We start from the raw sequence: 20,230 nt of genomic DNA, 5'->3' as shown, positions 1-20,230 counted from the left end.
AAAGGTGAAGGTGCCCGAGAGGCAATTCTGATGTTGTGATTGATAATGGAAGTAAAACTAAAGAAAAAGCAAGACACCTGGAAAAAGCATTCAACAATGTAAAATTGTGAGAAAATTATGGGTAAGCTTTAGAGAGAGATGGGTGATATACAATATGTACAAGAGCCAATAGAAAATAACAAGAGTGGATGACCAAGAATGAAAGGCTTGAATTAAAAAGAGTGTAAGAAAAGGATTAGTCTTTTGCCCCTGCTGTTCATTCTCTATATCAAAGAAGCAATGAGGAAATAAAAGAAAGGTTCAGGAGTGGAATTAAAATTCAAGGGGAAAGGATATCAATGATACCATTTGCCAGTGATGTTGCTATTCTGAGGGAAAGTGAAGAAGAATTACATGATCTGCTGAATGGAATGAGCAGTCTAATGAATCAGAATATGGGCTGAGAGTAAATTGAAGAAAGATGAAAGTAATGAGAAATACCAGAAATGAGAACAGTGAGAAACTTAACATCAGGATTGATGGTCATGAAGTAGACAAAGTTAAGGAATTCTACTACCTAGGCAGCAAAATAACCAGCAGTAGACAGAGCAAGGGGGACATCAAGGGCAGACTAGCACTGGCAAAAAGGGCATTCCTGGCCAAGAGAAGTCTACTAATATCAAACATAGGCCCTAATTTGAGGAAGAAATTTCTGAAAATGTATGTTCTGAGCATAACATTGTACGGTAGTGAAACACTGACTATGGGAAAACCGGATGGAACAGAAGAGAATTCAAACATTTGAGATGTGGTGCTATATATAAATCTTGAAAATTAGGTGGACTGATAAGGTGAGGAAGAGGTGGTTCAGCGCAGATGTGGAGAGGAAAGGAATATGTGAGAAACAGTGACAAGGAGAAGGGACAAGATGATAGGACATCTGATAAGACACCAGGGAATGACTTCCATGGTACTAGAGGGAGCTGTAGAAGGCAAAAACTGTAGAGGAAGACAGAGATTGGAATACATCCAGGAAATAATTCAGGATGTAAACTACAAGTGATACTCTGGGATGAAGAGGTTGGCACAGGAGAGGAATTTGTGGCAGGCTGCCTCAAACCAATGAGAAGACTGTTGAACGCCCCCCCCCCCCAAAAAAAAGAAAAAAAAAACAGTAGTGTGTCTTGAATAAAGAATACTATTACATGTCTCTTGTACCAATGACATTCAGGGAAACTGCCTTTACCATCTTAAATGGACTTGAATTTCCTGTAATACAAAATTCTGAAATATTCAGTGCACACAAAAGGGCTGATCCACATCCAGAACATAGTTATAAAGCTTTGTACTAACCTGTGAGGTCATGATCAAGAAACTGTCCCCACTGCATAAGCATGTGTGTAATAGATGAGAGGTTGACATGTCTGTCTGAATGGACTGCAGTGCTGACCAGCCTTGCACTTGGAAGTGGACCTCCACTCACTGACTGCCGAATTTTCTCCAGCCCTGCGCAGGTTAAAAATAAATTACAGTAATCATTTTCACTTATAGAGTTCTGAGTAACATTAATTAAGACTATTGTGTGTTAATACATAGTGAGCTGTAAAAGACAGCTTTTATCCTATGTAAAGGGAGCTGTTATTATTGGAAATGTTGCTTTTAAAATAGCATGAGATGAACTAAGAAAATAAATTGCAATGTTGTATTAGTAACTAGTTCTTTGTACACATTGAACTAAAGGTGTTATTCCATGGCAGTTACTTTACAATATGGTGGGGTTCTATACATAGAGACAGTATCTGTTTGTGGTTTGATAAATATTTATGTGGACAGACAGGTCTCCAGTTCTGGAACTGCGATGGAGGTGCTTATGTAGTTTCATGCATTGTGGTAATAGATGACCACTCTAAACCAACGGAGTGACTCATAAACATGTATCTTCACTGGCAAACGGTTCAGTACAAGGTGCGACCTGCTCAATACCTCTGCCCAGATCCTGGGCATGGAGTATATTCTGGACACTGATAGGAAGTGTGTTACTGTTCACAGTCCAGTTGCAAACACATCCTTGTTCACTGACATCAGCTTTGTAGGAAGAGTGTCATTCGCCTTCTCTGAAGCTCACAGTCATTAACACTGCAGCTGTGTGTTGTCTGTAGTTGCTTTAAGTAGTCAGAATCCATTTTAGCATTTTACTACAATGATCGAGTTGTCAGTGGAATGTTAACTACAAATCTCCCTTCCTTTAATATTCCAACCAACCAAAATCATCCTGGGTATTGGTCACTGGCCATTGAAATTTATTCCAATCCTTGCAGAAAACTATTCCAATTTCTGTAGACATGATGGAGGGTGGGGGAGGGGGGTGGAGGGGGGGGGGCAATGAATCCTTAATTTTTGTCCAATACAAACAACAGTGGTTTGATAGCATTAAAATGTAACAATTCTAGAAGCCATGTGTGTCAAACCAGTATTGGAAAAGTACAGGTACATAGGTGTAGTATTATTATTTTGGCATATCCTACACTCTACTAATACCTGCTGAAAACAATGTATGCAGTAGTGAATGAAGATGGAGTCTTAAAATGTCTCCAGTCTGATCATAGAATTCACTGCTACCATTGACTTGAATACCCAAATTACATAAAACCTCCATCATAGAAAAAGGTCATGTACTGTGTATGGATCATGTAGTGGTCTCCATTGGTGCCAGTAAAGACATCCTGAGATAGGTAACACAGACTTATTGGGTTTGACTATGCTTCATTTACCCATTGGTCATCAGACCATGATTTGTGCTCCTTGCACTACTGAAGGCATGTATATGCTTTGTTTGCAACTTGTTTGACAACGTCAACTCTGTGGTGAAAAGTTTTTAATTATTTACTTCTTTTATACAGATCATGTTGCTCTTCTTCCATTAACATTGTGTCAAAACACATATTAAGCTCAGAAATCACTCTTTCAACTGAGGTATTAGGACTAACAATACTCTTTACTGTCTGTCAGTTTTGATAAGTAAGTTCAGTTTTTTGATAATTAATGTGCATTTCTTTAATTCTCTATATGCTGTCATAACAGAGGATACACAATTCACAAATAGATAAACTAAGTGGGCACATATAATTTGATCTCAATGAAAATCTCTAGTATTAAATATGATGGTAGGTGAGTACAACACCACATTGATCAAAGATGCATAAGCAACCAACACACTTCTAGAAAGGTGACAAAAATCAATGCTATTGCATTTCAATGTCATTGCATTACAGTTAATTCAGAAATCAAACTCTACTAATGAGATATTTTACACCAGGATGTTAATAAAACTTCGTCAAAACTGTGAACTTGAAGTAGTGAACCTGTGATCAACTTTGATTACAGTTCTTATTGGACTCACAAATACTTCTGATTATTTAGTTGAGCAAGTTGTCCAAAATAGCTACAATTGGTGACTTGATGGTATGTGTGAGCAGATACTGACCATCTGCATATGCAGGTGGCAGAAGTCTGCGCAGTGGCTGTAGTGCACTGCCCCATGTGGGGTGGGCAGGGTTGTTGCAGCGGCCATCGACTGTGCGGACGAGGTGTGCGCGAGCTGGACAGGGTGGGGGTCGAGCTGCGGGGCAGCCGTCGTGAAGCGCCGTGCCGCGCAGAGACACCAGCCATAGCTGTGGCGGCCGGCTCCAGCCACGTGATCCTCTGACACACGCCACACAATACATGCTTTACTTTCTCTGATGGGCAGATACATCATTCTTATATTTAACTCACGTGCTTGCTGGCAAGAAACCATACAAGGGTCAATCAGAAAATTATGCCCACTAATTTATTTCTCTTTCAGTTGACATGAGGATAAATCACTGAGTCATAACCTTTGTAAATGATTGTTCACATTTAAGTATGGTCTCCGTCTTTTTCAACAGTTTTATCCATGTCTTCTCTCCCTCAGCCAATGACACACAAAACACTGCAGAGCTTATGCTTCTTCAAAGTGACGACCACCTTGGACAATTTTTAATGTTCAAAACATGTGGTAGTCTGATGGTGCTGGGTCCACGCTGCTTGAGAGATAAGGCAAGGCCACTCAGCTAATTCTTTTTATGTAGCAGTTTGTGCATTTTTGTGTGGTTCTGCATTGTAAGGCAGAAGCACTGGAATTTTTCAAGGGACATTTGTCCTGTAGCTTTGAAGCAACAACAGACACAAAACTTAATTGTGATATATACTGTAGCAACCCCAAAAATATTCCTCATCTTTTCATTATTGTGGGCCATTATTCAAGAATTCTGTTACAGCCTGTTATCAAATACAGATGACAAAGTGAATTATATTCTCAAACTCCACATTTCTTCCATCTAAGGATGAAACAAAATATTTCCAGAGAGGGGTAAAGAAGTTTAGAGCTTTGGTTACAAAGTTACATGTATATGATCATTGCAATATTGCAGCCATTGAAATCAACATGCCTTGGCTTCTGGTCACCCCTCACAAATGTAATTTTTCCTGTTCAGTGTTCATTGTTCATGTTCCACATGATAGTTAGATATCATGGCCGATACAAGGTGTGTTTTTTAAGTAAGTACCATTTTGAAATTAAAAAAAGATTTGCTAAGATATCTCAATAATTTTATTTTTACATGAAAGCCTGTACCTTAATCTACTTTTCTACATAATTTCCATCAATATTGAGGCACTTGTCATAACGTTGTACCAGTTTTTGAATACCCTTCTCATAGAAGTCTGCCGCCTGACTGTTTTGATTTCGTCATGGTCTTGAACATGCTCACCACCCAGGTGTTTCTTCAAGTCACTGGGCGCAAGATCAGGGCTGTACAGAGGATGATCTAGAGTTTCCCATCGATAAGATGTAATGAGATCTGTGGTCTCATTCGGCATATGCGGATGGGCATTGTCTTGCAGCAAAATGATGCCCTTGCTCAACTTCCATGGACTGTTGCTTTGATTCTGGTGTGACGTAGGCCACCCATGTTTCATTGCCTATAACAATTTGGCTTAAGAAATCATCACCGTCATTGTGGTACCGCTCAAGGAAAGTCAATGCACTGTCTAAAAGTTTGGTTTTGTGCACATCTGTCAACATTTTCGGTACCCAACGTGCGCACAATTTTCAGTAATTCAAGTGCTCGGTCACAATGCCATACAAAACACTACGAGAAACATTAGGAAAGTCATTCTGCAAGGAGGAAATCGTAAAGCGTCTGTTTTCTCTCACCTTATTATCCACTTCCTGCACCAAACTTTCATTAATGACCGAAGGACGCCCACTCCATTGTTCATCATGCACATTTGTGTGGCCATCTTTAAATGCTCTCCCCCACTTTCTTACCATTCCATCATCATAATGTCTTCTCCGTAAACTGCACAGATCTCATGATGAATATCGATCGCTTTTAGGCCTTTAGCACTAAGAAATCTTATAACAGCCTGTACTTCACAGTCGGCGGGACTCACGATTATCGGAGGCATCTTAAACACTCAGTACACAACGTAAATAAGGAAGAATCAGACTGTAATGGCGTCAGTGCGTAGATTAAGGTACAGGCTTTCATGTAAAAATAAAATTATTGAGATATCGTAGCACGTCTTTTTTTAATTTCAAAACGGTACTTGTACTTAAAAAACAGGCCTCATAAAGTGGGAGATGTGGAGGGAATGGTGAGATGCATAAGATAAGTTGAAGTTCAGAATAAGTTCAAAAGACACAGTCAGGTGATAGAATTGGTGACACACTGGTTGCAAAAGGCAGGGGAACTGGTTCATTTCCCAAAGTGATGTACAGGCCATGGGTTCCATTGGACTGAAATGCATAGGCTTATAGTCTAGGTGTTCTGTGAAATATGTGCTCTTCTCTGTAGTTCTGCTGTCTTCATTTTCAGAAAAAAACCAGTACTTCAAGGTCTGTAATCCAGATTTTATTTCATTCAACATCTGAACTCTCTCAGTGCAACTTTCATCATTTTTGTAAGACATTCATGGCAAAAATGTGATGTTACACACTAAAATGATTCATTATTTGTAATTAATGAGTTTCTATGAAGCCCATAGTCCATATTGTGGACTGCTGCTAACAGTACATGGCTGCTGCATTTGAGAGTTTCATTCTTTGCACTCCTCTGTTTGATGGACTACATGTAACCAAAGTAACATAAGAATACTGTTCATCATGAGAGTTGTTATTAATGCTGTTTATGTTTGGAACAAATTCTCCCATCCACTTAATGAGTGCTAAGTAGATAAATAACTTTCATTTAGATACCACATTCATAGCTGTGATTCAGAAAAGTTTGAACAATTATTTTTCAGTTAGCTATGTACAGAGAAGTTCCTTATTAATAACTGTCAGAATTGCAGTATTAGTCTATTCCATTATTCAGTCCTGTTGTTAACATTATTTTATCCCATACTAGTAATCAATTTGTTTGTAGCAATAGTTTAATGTAATGTGTTTGAAAAAAGCCAAGAAAATTGTAATAAACTGAAAATAGTAATGACATGCATATAAAATATGAAATTAAATCTTTTTATAGCTAGGCTGTTCACATCTAATCATAAAAGTAATTCATATTATCATTTTTAACAAACATCATACTCCCTGCATTGTGTATTTCTTGGCTGTCTTCATATTTTTAACTAATTTCGATAAAAACAGGTGTTTCTTCCTACTGCCACTTCTTTACTCTTTAGATCTAAAAGTTTGAATACAGTAATTTTATACATTATTTATTTGTCATTGGAAATATTTTTGCACAACTGCTTGGAGAAAAGATACTCCTGTTTTGTCATTGTTGTTTGTTTCTGTTAAATTGGCTTTACATGTAAAGTTTACAAATAGTGTACCAAGAAATAAATAAAGAAACTATTCAAACCAAATAAAACACCCCAGATAATTCACAGATATAACCGGAAACCAAAAGTGAGAAAAATGCAATTTATGTTCAACAAAATATTATCTTTTAGAAACAAATAACACGAGAGTCAGTTAAAAAGTAATATCTCCTAATTTTGTCACATATTCTAACAAAAGATAAATTAAATAGGTAAAGATTATGCTTCCAACATGTCTTTTCGAACAGTTTCACTCATTATTGCATTGAAATAAATCCTAGTGTAATGATAGCTTGAATCCTCCAGATAATATTGTTAGTGAAAACCATCTTGTGGAAAACTACACATATGAAATGTGGTATTGTACAAGTCTCTGTGGGGAAAGTAACATAATTGTTTCTCCAAATGTTTAGGTTTATTGCTGACTAGAGGGTAGTTTAGTGTCTCTCTCAGGTACTGACAGTAAGACTGTCAATGAACACGTTTTGTCCATTTCCAGAATAAACTTTTCAGTGGTGTGTAAGTTATGGAACTTGAACCTGGACCATCTTCTTCTTGTGTGCAGTGCTCTCACCATCTTAATGATCAGAACAATCTCCACAGTTGGCTCAAAGCTTTCCAAATTCCACAGAGGTTCCCCACAGACCTTACTATACTAGCATATCCAAGACAAAAGATATGACAGGGGCTGCCTTAGACAAAGTCTCTGGGTTCCTTTTTCAGCAAAGTAGGTCTCTATTCAATAATGAAACTCCTTGACAGATTAAAACTTTGTTCTAGACCAAGATTTGAACTGAGTTATCTGTTCATACCTCATACTACGTCTACAAAATTCAGTTTTACAGAAGTTAAATTTTAAAGTGCTAGGGAATTTTGTAATAATCATATTTCTCCATCTTTTACCTCTGTAAACTTGATGTGCTTTCTATCATTTGTTGAATCCCCTTGCTCTACATTCGGCCATATTGTTGTGTACAGGACAAAAGGATTACAAATATATCAAACATAGAAAATTATTCTTATCAGCAGATACCTCTTAACAAAAATTTTTATGTTGCTTTCACAAAGAGAAACAGATGCACTATTATGCTGAAGTCAGCCTCAATTAAAATGCTCATTGCACTTATGCTTTCAATTATCTCATTTTGAAATTTCTTAAGAATGTAGGACTATATAAGAGGAAGTAGTTTCTTTCATAAATGAATAATAGAAACAAAAAATTGGTGACATAACTTTCTGACTGATGTACATATCATATTCAATATTTGGAAGTCAATTTTACACCATTATAATTGTATTTTAACTAACCTGGTGAGAGCAGATCAGCAAAACAGCAAGTCCTCTTCTCCAGGAGTTCCTCATATGAGATGACACAACTGGTATGATACACTCACAACAGTATTTATCAACACATCAGCTGTCTAATTGTCCCACTGCATTAACTGTGTCCACACTCAGATGAAATAACACATTTACAAATTTCCATTGTTACTTCTGCAGTGACTACCATCTGTTTTATTTGAGTCTTTTCTGGAGTTATTAACAGTTCATTCACACTTAACAAATAAATGAAAACTGATATATCCTCAGCCTCAACATTACTTCCTGAATAGAAAACAAGCTGATAAGTTTATAAAGAAGTTGGTCTCACAGTGTGTTAGCTGTTAACAATGTAGACTGCATGTATAAATACAGTCTTTAGACTCAAAGTAGGAAGATGGGGTCAGGTTTTGGTCTGTTAGGTAGCAATTTGTCCAAAACTCAGGACACGTGACTAAAGGTTCAGCAAACTCTTAAAATGGATGAGGATGAAGCATTGTAGGGCTGAGGAGAGAGGTTTCTCCACATCACTTCTAGAATTATGTTTAAGAAAACTTGCATTTAGTGATTCCAGTCCTCCTGTATTTTACTATATAATTTTCAAATCAAAGTTTACTCGGCCTATACAGCTAACTTCCTATTTCGTACATCCACCCAGCCACCTATATATCTTGCTGTTTATTTTTATTTATTTATTTATTGCATTCATCTTTCCACTGAGATACATGACTATTTACAGCAAGAAATCCTCAAAGGAGCTTGCTACAGTTATCATCTGGAAATGAGATGAAAATCAATGTCTGATAACAGTACCTGTACATAAGATTCAAGTTACTTGTACAATTAACTGTAGGGGACAAATTTTTAAAAACAAATAATATTCAGCACAAATAAGATGAAAGTCAGCTAGTGATGACAAATTGATGTAGTATTATTTGGCTTTTTTTCCTCCCAGATTCTGCTAGTAGACATAGTGAAAGTGAAAATAAAATAGAATGCAAAAGAAAATTTTCAATTTAGAATGCTAACACTTTTGTAAACGATAATGGCATCTAACAATAACAGACCTGTGATAGAATTGTTATATGACATACAGATCAGGTGCCTTTTTGTAAGTAACTATGAATCGAGGAGTGTCTGCTGCATCAAAAAGCATTGGTCAGTTTCGAGCGTGTCATGCCAGATGAAATAAGTTTTATAGGTAACACCGGAAACTGTCCCAGAGAATTCTAGAAGTGTAAAAAGAACCTGTAACGGATAAAAATTCTGTACCCTAGATTTCTGGGAAGGGGGACAGTGAAGTGTCCCCTCTTTCCAACCTCAACAGCCCCCCCCCTCCTCCCACCACCCCTTCCCTCCCCTCTTGAATGCTTATGGCTGTGACTGAAATGATCACAGTCGCTTCTGCAAGCATATACTGCCAGGGCTCTGTCTTTTCCTCGTCTTCCGATTCTCTGAAGTGTTATTAGTCAGTATTCTTCTTAGTTGTTTAATACGGGTCGTCAATGTATTGGATCACTTCCTCCAATAGCAAAAGCAGTAGTTTTTCCTTTCTCCTCTTTATGTTCTCAGACCTCCAGTAGCTACTGCACACCTGCATCCTCCCTTTATTCGGTTTTGCCGTCAGAGAAACATCTGGTCAGTTCGCGCTCTTCACGCATTCGTAAGGCATATGAAACGGTTGTTTCATTGTCGAAGGCACCTCATGATCCAGTTATGCGAGTAATACATTTGAAATATGCAAGTTTACTACTTTTTTGCGTCATTTGGTAGTTTAGTCATGTGGTATCCTTGTCAATTCAGAAATGTCTGAAAAATGTCTGAAACGAATCTCTGTGGGGTGTGTGTGTGTGTGTGTGAAACTCGTCTTGGTCATGTGTATGTCTGTCAACACATGTCTAATTGGTCAGATGTCAGTTACTCTATTTATAGAGGCGGGCATTGTTTGATGCAGCATTATCTAATTCGTGTCAGTGAGTCGTTACCTGGCAGTTTCCTCAACTGAGAAATGTCTGAAACTCGTCTTCGTCATGTGCTTGTCTCTCGACACATGTCACATTGGTCAATGTTGGACGTTCTGTTTATCGAGGTGGATATTGTTTGATGCATCATCATGTAAATGTGTCAATGAGTCGTCATTGGGCAGTTTCGTCGTCTGTTATCCTTGCACGTCAGAAACGGCTGGAACTCATCTTTGTCATGTCTGTGTCTGTCGACACATGTCTAATTGGTCTGACATCAGGCGCTCTGTTTATGGAGGTGGACATTGTTTGTTGCAGTGTCGTACAATACGTGTCAGTGAGACTTCCCTTGTCTCATAAATGTCTGAAACTCGTCTTTGTCATGTGTGTGTCAGTCGATGCATGTGTATTAGTTGACCACAATATTATTGCATCTGGGAGTGTAGGCCCTTCGGTCGGCTTATGGTCTTCACGAGCACATGCTAAACCACTTGATTGTATGTCTACAACTGTCTTGAAATCATTCACAGTGTGATGCACTTTGCTTGGTCCCCACTGTACTTGTTTACTATAACTTCATCACGTGTTTCTGATGACGACCACAGCAGGCCAAGTGCAATAATATTCTGTTGGGTAGTAATTGGTCAGATGTCGGTCGTTCTGTTTATCAAGGTGGACACTCTTTGTTGCAGCATTGTCAATTCGAGTCAATGAGTAGTCATTTGGAAGTTTCCTCTTCTGTTGTCCTTCTGATTTCAGAAGTGTCTTAAACTCGTCTTTGTTGTGTGTATCTGTCGACACATGTCTAATTAGTCAGATGTCAGTTGCTCTGTTTATCGAGGTGGTCAGCGTTCAGTGCAGCATCCTCTAATATGTGTCATTTGGCAGTTTCCTCACCTGTTACTTCAGAAATATCTGAAACTTGTCTTTGTCGTGTGTATATCTATATGTCAGATGTCAGTCATTCTGTTTATCGAGGTGGTCAGTATTTATCGCAGCATTGTCTAATGTTTGTCAATGAGTCACCATTTGGCAGTTTCCTCGCCTGTCACCCTTGTCATTTCAGACATGTCCTCATCTGTTATCCTTGTCATTTCAGGAATGCCTGAAACTCGTCTTTATCATGTGTGTGTCTGTCGACATTTGTCTAATTGGTCGGATGTCAGTTGCTTTGTTAATTGAAATGGACAGTGTTGCAGCGTCTAGTACATGCCAGCGAGTCGTCAGTTTCGTGTTGTCCATTTTTGTCTTAGTTGTGTAATACTCGTGATGTTCTCTGTATTTGTTGATTTCACTGTCGTCTACATTGGTACTCGTGTCCGGCTGCTATATAAAGCTAGTGGAAAGATTGTTGATGTGCTTTCAAGTACTTTCTAACATTGACGTCGTTTAATTCGAGTCTTGTTTAGGATTACATGTTGGCAAAATTTATCAGTAAACAACTATGTCAAGGGTAAATATTAACTGTCTGTCGGTCTTGTCGCTAAAAAGCCCTTTGCTGTTAATTAGACCTCTGTCAAATACACAGTTCATTTGTCAGCTGCTAAAATTTATTTATGCTTCGGCATTGTTTAATGCGAATTTCCTTTAAGCCTTTTTTTCTTTTTACGTCCGCAACTTGTGACAGTTATCCAGTTTCCCGTCGTGCGATCCTTACAATCTTCGGGTGTCTACATGACAAAACAAACTGTCCCAAGTACGTCTGATGCTTTTTGTGTGTCATGTTCGTCTGCGCCGTGTCAGAATGATATAAACCGTTTCTCTCTGCCGTTGCAGCGTCCTGCGAATGTCCGCAAGGTCGTCATTTGGTCCAGCAGTTACTCACGGTGAATTTTGCCATCGGGATTCCAACATAGTCTGCAGTAAGTCTAATTGTTTTCTTGTCTGAAGTGATACCACCAGCTCTGAGTTGTTGCATTCCGGTGACAGGGCCTGACCGTTATTCGCAAATTGTGGGAGGAACTTATCATCCAGGAACGATGATCTTGAGGTCCCATCTGGATGTTACGCTGATTGTTAGAAATATGTGTGTTTTTAATCAACAATAAAAACTGAGATACGATAAACTCCATCCATCCTTCGTCCCCTTCCCTCTTCACTACAAATCAGTTTTTAAAATTAAGAACCAATAAATAATTAGACAGTAATATCTGCTATCGGCTACTAGGACAGATACTGTCATTAAATTCTCAGAAGTTGCTGCTGTTGTAATTCTTTGCACTAAAAGAATGGCATTAATTCACCGTGGAGAGGTTCTTCTCAAGCATTTGGAGCCACAGAATATAACTAGTTCGACATCACAGGCCTCAGCGCTGAAACAACGTCCAAATTGATTCCATTCGAAAAGACAACGTCATAAGTGAAAAAAATAGATAGATAGGATGTACTCTGAGGAATTCTGATAGGACGGTTAATAGAGTCTGAGAGTTCAACTGTCAGGTGTAGATCTACAAATCACGCGAAAGCGTCGAAAGTCGAAAGGTGTCTGCGTTGTCAGCTGATTCGAAGTTGATTGTATTTCGGTCGAGCTTCCTCGCGCCTCTGTCGTGCTTACACGAGAGAAGGAGATGTGTGTTTGTCATTAAGTCAAGAGTCTGAGCGACATTACAACAGGGGTAGAACTAACTATTTAGCGACAAGTATCTGGAATGAATGTAATAATAATAATAATGGCGTGTGACGAGGGCCTCCCGTCGGGTAGACCGCTCGCCTGGTGCAAGTCTTTCGATTTGACGCCAGCTCGGCGACTTGCGCGTCGATGGGGATGAGATGATGATGATTAGGACAACACAACACCCAGTCCCCGAGCGGAGAAAATCTCCGACCCAGCCGGGAATCGAACCCGGGCCCTTAGGATTGACAGTCTGTCGTGCTGACCACTTTTTTTTTTTAAGCTCATTTTGTTCTCTTGTGTTCGTTGCATCTGCTCGGGGCGGACGTCGTAAGACATCCATTTATGTTCGTTGTTGATCGATTGACTCAGTTCTTTTTATTACAGAGGGCAGCTAACCCTCTGACCGGACACGCTGAGCTACCGTGCCGGCAACCACTCAGCTGCCGGGGGCGGACTGGAATGAATGTGAAACTACCTGAAGCAATGCGTGCTGACGTTAACTAATCTGGCAAAGCGAAATTTTGTGTTGGACCAGGGCTGGTACAGGAAACTTTGACTTTCTCGAATACTTCTCAACTGGTAGAGCGTTATCTTTGAAATGCACAGATTCAGAATCTAATTATGACCCGGTATAGTGTTTTAATGTTTCAGAGGGGAAAATCTATAGTGCAATAGTTAGGTTACCCACTGCTTGTGTCGCCATGTCAGCAAATAAAATGCGTAGATAGATAAAGACCAGTATGGAATATACGGCACATGCAACAAATTGGCAGAGATGTATGTTTCTGATCGGTAAGAGAAATTGGTTTTGTTCGGTGCATTGTTTCATGCCCTAATTGTCGTTATTTGCATTCGACATAGGTACGCTGTAGGGAAGGACCAGTCAGTGCAGTAATTATTTGGTATTCATGCATTTGTATGTTTAAAGTCTCTTATTCAACTGTCTTATTGATTTCTCTCGTTTAGTGCAATAAACAGTATTAGGTTATTGATGCGCCGCCGAATCACTGAACTCATGAGTCGGTGTAGTGGGTCAATCGGCTTTGTCAGTGTCCTGTTGACGAAGAATCCACTCATCAGCCAGAAAGTTTCGAACTAAGGAAAAAAGCCTCAGATGCTTCCATGGATAAGAAAATCACTTCATGTGACAGTACATAGCCCATTTTTTTTTGTCAGTAAGCGGTTGTCAAATGTACATCACATTTCGTCAGTTGTCGTCTCCATTTGTTGTATTTGTCAAGTCTTGTATGTGTTTTTATTCTTTATTACAAGTTTCTGATTCGTCCTGGCGACATGATAATACCAAACTGACATCTGAAGCGATTATAGTGCAGCAGCAATATTTGAACACGTAAATAGCCGTAGTATCAGAGAAATAATGGGTTCAGAAGAGACTGCTAATTAATAATATCGAATCCAAGAGTATACTACAGTATGAGCATCAGGAAAGAATTCATAAAAGTGTGTGGCAAAAAACATGGAAATTGAATTCCAAGAAATAGCAAAATCCACAAGTCCTCCAAGACGTTGATGTTTATGGTACTATGTGCGCCGGAAAAGGTAAGGATAAAGTAAAGTCTACACTGAGAAGTAAGAAACGTTGTTATTTGTGAAGGAAAAAAAAGGGGACAGTAAAAACAAAATTCGTGCTGCCAGTGAGCACAAGACAATGTTCATGACTCATGTTTTATTAGCGAATGTTACTTGCCAGCTCTGAGAAGCGCGCGTTAGCAACAGCATATTTTCAACGCCTGCCACCTGTTTGTCGTCGTATGTCGATCCGTTCATATATGTTTGATATAAATTTGACTTGTCGGGCCCCAAATATCGAAGATTCTGCTCGTAATTTTGTCCCAAAATTTCGCCAGCTGTTGCCTAGGATACAAGCTTATATCTACTGGTAAATCGAATCTCACGCAATCGTCAGTTCGATCGATTAACTTACTAGATGCTCAATTAATTTTTTGGTTGATAATTATTGTCATTGCAGTATTTGGATGTTTAAGAAGTAAGGCTGCCCTGTATCTGGTTCTCAGTACCTGTGTCCTTGCCTTTGCTAATAATGTAAGATGTAGAGGAATATATCGCCTAAATGTCGGCACAGTAACAAGTATAGGTGTGTGTTTCAAACTTCTTTTTTAAAAGTGTCAGTAGTTTGAAGTTCGAAATTCTGCTGGTCTCAGTACTTTTACCCTTGTATTTTCAATTGCAACAATGGTTGAAGGCCGAATCATCCAATGAAATCATATGTGCCATCTATCAATAAGCCTCAGACGTTTTGGACGGACGTAGAGTTAGTGGATCAAAATCGTCCATTCAGCCAGTCGTTGATCATACTGACACAGAATAGACGTTTCTGAGGAAGAAGAGTGTTTATACAGGATGTCTCTCCTGAGCGTCCGGAGCCTATTCTCTGGGGTTTCGGCAGATATTTGCAGTTTCTTTTTTACAATGTGTAGCTGGAGTCAACCCAAACAGATACTGGTCATCACGTCTTTCGTGCTACGCCCAGTGTCGACGGACGCCCGGTGGTCTGTCTCCGAAGGTGTCTGTCAGTCAGTCCAGGGTCTCTCTTTCTTTCTTTCTTTCTTTCTTTCTTTCTCTCTCTCTCCCTCAACACACAAACTAATAGGAATTGAAACAGAAACGTCCACAGTCAGAAGAGCTTATAAACAAACAGGTTTTGTCGCCTGTGTGAACTGAGTCCCATCAAGGCCGAATGCAATTAAGTTTAGAATGTGATGAGAAATTTTAAGATTCAAAGGTGGCGACATGAAGTTTCGAGTTGAGGTAAATGAGGAATTTTTCAGAAGTACGACTAAAAGTAAACGTCAAGGAATGAGGTCGGAGTGCTGTCATAACTCAAGATGCAACGACTTGAATGAACGTTAAATGGGAGTAACGAGAAGTGAAGAACATAATTAAATTAGGTGCGCTTGTTTTAGATGGAATATGTTTTTCTAACGGTATTGAAACACGATGCATCTGACTTATGAAACACCGACAGCTAGTTGCATACTTTTAATGAAGGTATTAAAAAAAACGTGAACATTATTCAGGGATTAGACCTTAGGCCTGATTCTGCTGCTGCCTACAAGCCAGTACGAGGAGCGATCTGTGATAGAGGAACATGTGATCAGCCTTGTCGCCAATATCCCCAGCCGTTATTTCCAGTAGATGAATCCTGATGATGCTGCTGCGTATTTACTCAAACAGCTCCTCAGTTGGCCTCACAAGGGCTGAGTCGACTCAGTATCAGACCCCCCTACCTCAGAAACAAAAACTGAGGAGCGACCAGCATGCGAACCCAGGTCCTTCCGCACTGAAGGCAGCGACGCTAACTATTCGGCAACATAGGCAGTCAATATTGGATTGATTTACGGTTAAATCTATCCCTAAATACCACTTTGTTGCTAGATGATAAGTGTGGAGCGCGGAAAAATAACGGTGAGCTAGCGAACGCTTAATTCATAGGCTTTCTTTAAAACACATTACATCGCAGATGGATATTCGTACTTCTTTCGCTACAGCGTCTGTAGGACCATGGATGGCCCCTTCAAGGATTGCGTTTTCTTCTGCTGTTCCCATAAACTCTTCAGCCTTTCTCTCTTTCTCTTTCACCCTTCTTGAGAATCCGCTATTCTTGTCTCTTCCACTTGCAGCTCTCTATCCTATTCCTGTATTATCTTCTGTCGTTGGTCTCTGGTACACTGAAGAGCCAAAGAAACTGGTACGCCTGCCTAATATCGTGTAAGGCCCCCACGAACACACAGAGGTGCCGCAACACGACGTGGCATGGACTTGACTACTGTCTAAAGTAGTGCTAGATGGAACTGACACTATGAATCCTACGGGGCTGTCCATAAATCCGTAGAGTACGAGGGGGTGCCGATCTCTTCTGAACAGCACGTTGCAAGCCATCCCAGATATGATCAGTAATGTTCATGTCTGGGGAGTTTGGTGGCCAGCAAAGTGTGTTCCTGGAGCCCTTCAGCAATTCTGAACGTGTGGGACGTCGCATTGTGCTGCTGCAATTGCCCAAATCCGTTGGAATGCACAAAGGACATGAATGCATGCAGGTTATCAGATAGTATGCTTACGTACGTGTCACCTGTCAGAGTCGTATCTAGACGTATCAGGAATCCCATATTACTCCAAATGCACACGCCCCACACCATTACAGAGCCTTCACCAGCTTGAACAGTCCCCTGCTGACATGCAGCGTCCATGGATTCATGAGGTTGTCTCCATACCCGTACACGTCCATCCGCTCGATACAATTTGAGCAGCAACATGTTTCCAATCATCAACAGTCCAATGTAGCTGCTGACGGGCGCAGGCGACGCATAAAGCTTTGTGTTGTGTAGTCAACAAGGGTACACGAGTGGGTCTTAGGCTCAGAAAGCCCATATCGATGATGTTTCGTTGAATGGTTCGCACGTTGACACTTGTTGACGGCCCAGTACTGAAATCTGCAGCAATCTGCGGAAGGTTTGCACTTCTGTCACGTTAGTCTTATTCTTGGAGGATCTTTTTCCGACCGCAGTGATGTCGGAGATTTGATGTTTAACCGGATTCCTTATATTCACGATACACTTCTGAAATCGTCATACGGGAAGATCCCCACTTCATCGCTATCTCGGACATGCTGTGTCCTACCGCCCGTACACCGACTATAATACCACGTTCAAACTCACTTAAATCTTGATAACTTGCCATCGTAGCAGCAGTAACCGATCTAACAACTCTGTGCCAGACACTTCTTGTCTTATGTAGGCGTTGCCGACCGCAGCGTCGTATTCTGCCTGTTTACATATCTCTGTATTTAAATACGCATGCCTATACCAGTTTCTTTGGCGCTTCAGTGTATATAGATCGGTGTGTGCTTGTTTCTCCAGTTTTTCTTAGCTTCCACCTTTATCTCTAATTTAGACCAATCTTTCTTGAATTCCACAATCCACTTGTATCCTATTTTTCCTATTGTCCTACAAGTTTTTTCCCAAACTCTTTTAGTCATGTTGTCCATATCCATACTGATCACGTATGCCACAAATCTTCCCCTTTTTAATCGTCAAGTTCCGATACAGTTCCTCCATAGGTCTTCGCATCCATCTCTCATAATCTGTTTTAGGGTCAACATTTTCCTTTGCAATTTTATCTCTTCTTTCTCTAGTTTTCTGCACTATATCTTCCTAGTGTTATCGTCTCAGCCGCAAACAGAACTGCATTCCTCACTGTTGCCTAGTAGTGCAGGTTATCAAATAGTATGCTTACGAGGAGGCTGACATCTTCTTTGTCGTCTCCTTTATTCCCTTATTGCTCCTGTTTCTTCCTGTTATGTATTCTCACAGGTATTTCAATTTGATCACCTGTTTTCTCTACATTTCCAATCGACAGAGGTATTCAGTGTCTTTTTATTGTTGTAGGCAATCATAAGTCCCACCGTTCTGGCTATCTTGTCTAAGTTGTCGAGTAGTGTTTTCGCGTCTTATTCTCATTTAGTATTACCATGTCATCTACAGTATGGCTGGGCAGTCTACTTGGACCCTATATTGCACAGATATTAAATAGAGCTGGTACAGAAAATAAGCGACGCATCTTTCACGCTGAAGCGCAGCTCATTTCCTTCTCAGTGTTGTCCTAAGTATCGTATGAAACTTGATAGTTTCCTTTAGGGTCTCAGGTTGAGCGCCAGGGAGGCGTAGTTACAGCTGATTTTTGTGACAGGGTTTGACAGCTGGCAGTCCTGTGCTCCTCAAGAAAGGCGAGAGCTGAACACCCATGCCGAAAGTTGTATCGAAACACTGAACTCTGCTTCCAAATGTACCTTTACAAACGAAAATCCAGGGATGTTGGCCAAATTTAATTCTCGCACTATTGAACAGATGAGTGATGTAGGTAATAGTGTCAGTGGCGTTAGAAACAGATGAAATCGCTAAAATTGAACAAAGCTCCAAGATCCGATGGAGTCCCTCAGATTGTAAACCAAATTTGAGGCTAAGTTAACCTCTCTTTTACCATAATCTACCGTAGATGACTCGAAAGAAAAAAGCGTGCTCAGTTGTTGAAAGGAAGCACAGGTCACACTGGTAAACAAGAAGGGCAGCAGAAGTGATCCGCAGAACTACTGTCCAATATCCCTGACATCGATTTTTGTGAGACCTGAGAACATATTCTAAGGCTCAAACGTAATGAGATATATCGAAGAGAATGACCTCCTCCTTGCCAACCAACATGGAATTCGAAAACTTCGTTCACGTGAAATCCAAGTCGCACTTTTCTTACATGACACCCTGAAAACCATAAACCAATACAGCCGGTCAGAAGCAGTATTTTCCGATTTCCGAAGAACAAATGACCCAATACCACATCTACGCGTGTTATCGTAAGTACGATCGTATTGAATACAAAGCGAAGTTCCTGACTGACTGAAGATTTGTTGGTAGGGAGGATGCTGCATATTATAGTGAATGGAGTGATCGACAGGTGTAGAAGTAACTTCGGGTGTACCACAGGGAAGTATGTTGGGGCCCTTGCTGTTTGTGTTGAACATTAATGACGTCAGACTTTTCGCAGATGATGCAGTTATAATGAAGTACTGCCTGAAAAAAAGCTGCACAAATATGCAATCGGGTCGTGATAAGATTTCGAAATGGTGCAAAGAGGGAAACTTGCTTTAAATGTTCAGGAATGTAAAACTGTGCTCTTAACAAAGCGAGAAAACGTAATACCAAAGAGTCACGACTGGACTCGGACAACCCATATAAATATCGGCGTGTAAGGATCTTCTTTGTAGGGATATGACATGGTTTGACCAAATAAGCTCAGTCGTAGGTAAAACAGGTGAGAGAGTTCGGTTTATTGGCAAAAAACTAAGGAAATGCAGTCAGTCTGCAAAAGAGAATACCTCCAAAACACTCGAGCTACTCATCCTAGAACACTGCTACAGTGAGTGGGATCTGTGACAGATAGGGTTACTAGGGGATATTGAACGTACGCAGAGAATGGCAGCACGAAAGGTCACAGGTTTGTCTGACCCGTGGGAGAGTGCCACAGAGATACTGAGGAACCTGCACTGCCGGACACTTGGAGATGGATGCAAATTGTGTCGAGAAAGCCCACTTACAAAGCTTCAAGAACCAGCTTGAAGTGATGAATCTAGGAATATTCTGAAACTCCCTACTAATCTTTCCTGTAGAATATCGTGAGGACAAGGTTAGGTTACTTACAGCACGCACAGACAATACGTGAATGTAACGGGAAGAAGCCCGGTACATTGGGAAGTCCCCACTGTCATGCACATCACAGTGGTTTGCAGAGTGTAAATGTAGATGTAGAAAACCTAAACATGGTTGCTCGGACTGGAATCTCAACCCATTGTCTGAAAGAACAGGTTACCTGTCTCTTCCTTTGGCATCGTCGGCATATTCACAGTCTGTACGCGTCGAATATTTTCGTCTTTTTGTCCGAGAGCTCATATTTCTAGTCTTATTTTTCAGTATCTAGA

At 40.2% G+C, this 20,230-nt stretch overlaps 1 protein-coding gene across 1 annotated transcript in view; it reads right to left on the bottom strand.

The window, feature by feature from the left end:
• Positions 1-20,230, bottom strand: part of LOC126457978 (chorion peroxidase-like) — a 161,472-nt gene that overhangs the window by 57,451 nt on the left and 83,791 nt on the right. Inside the window, exons 4-5 of the mRNA XM_050094740.1 lie at positions 3,464-3,681; positions 1,333-1,485 (exon numbers count right to left, since the gene is read on the bottom strand). Of these exons, the coding sequence (XP_049950697.1) occupies positions 1,333-1,485; positions 3,464-3,681 (371 nt within the window). The remainder of the gene's footprint in view (positions 1-1,332; positions 1,486-3,463; positions 3,682-20,230) is intronic.

The sequence above is a fragment of the Schistocerca serialis genome, chromosome 2 (genome assembly GCF_023864345.2).
Source record: "Schistocerca serialis cubense isolate TAMUIC-IGC-003099 chromosome 2, iqSchSeri2.2, whole genome shotgun sequence".
Taxonomy (NCBI): Eukaryota; Metazoa; Arthropoda; class Insecta; order Orthoptera; family Acrididae; genus Schistocerca; species Schistocerca serialis.
Note: the sequence above shows the minus strand (reverse complement) of the source record. Positions and strands in the feature narration are given on the sequence as shown.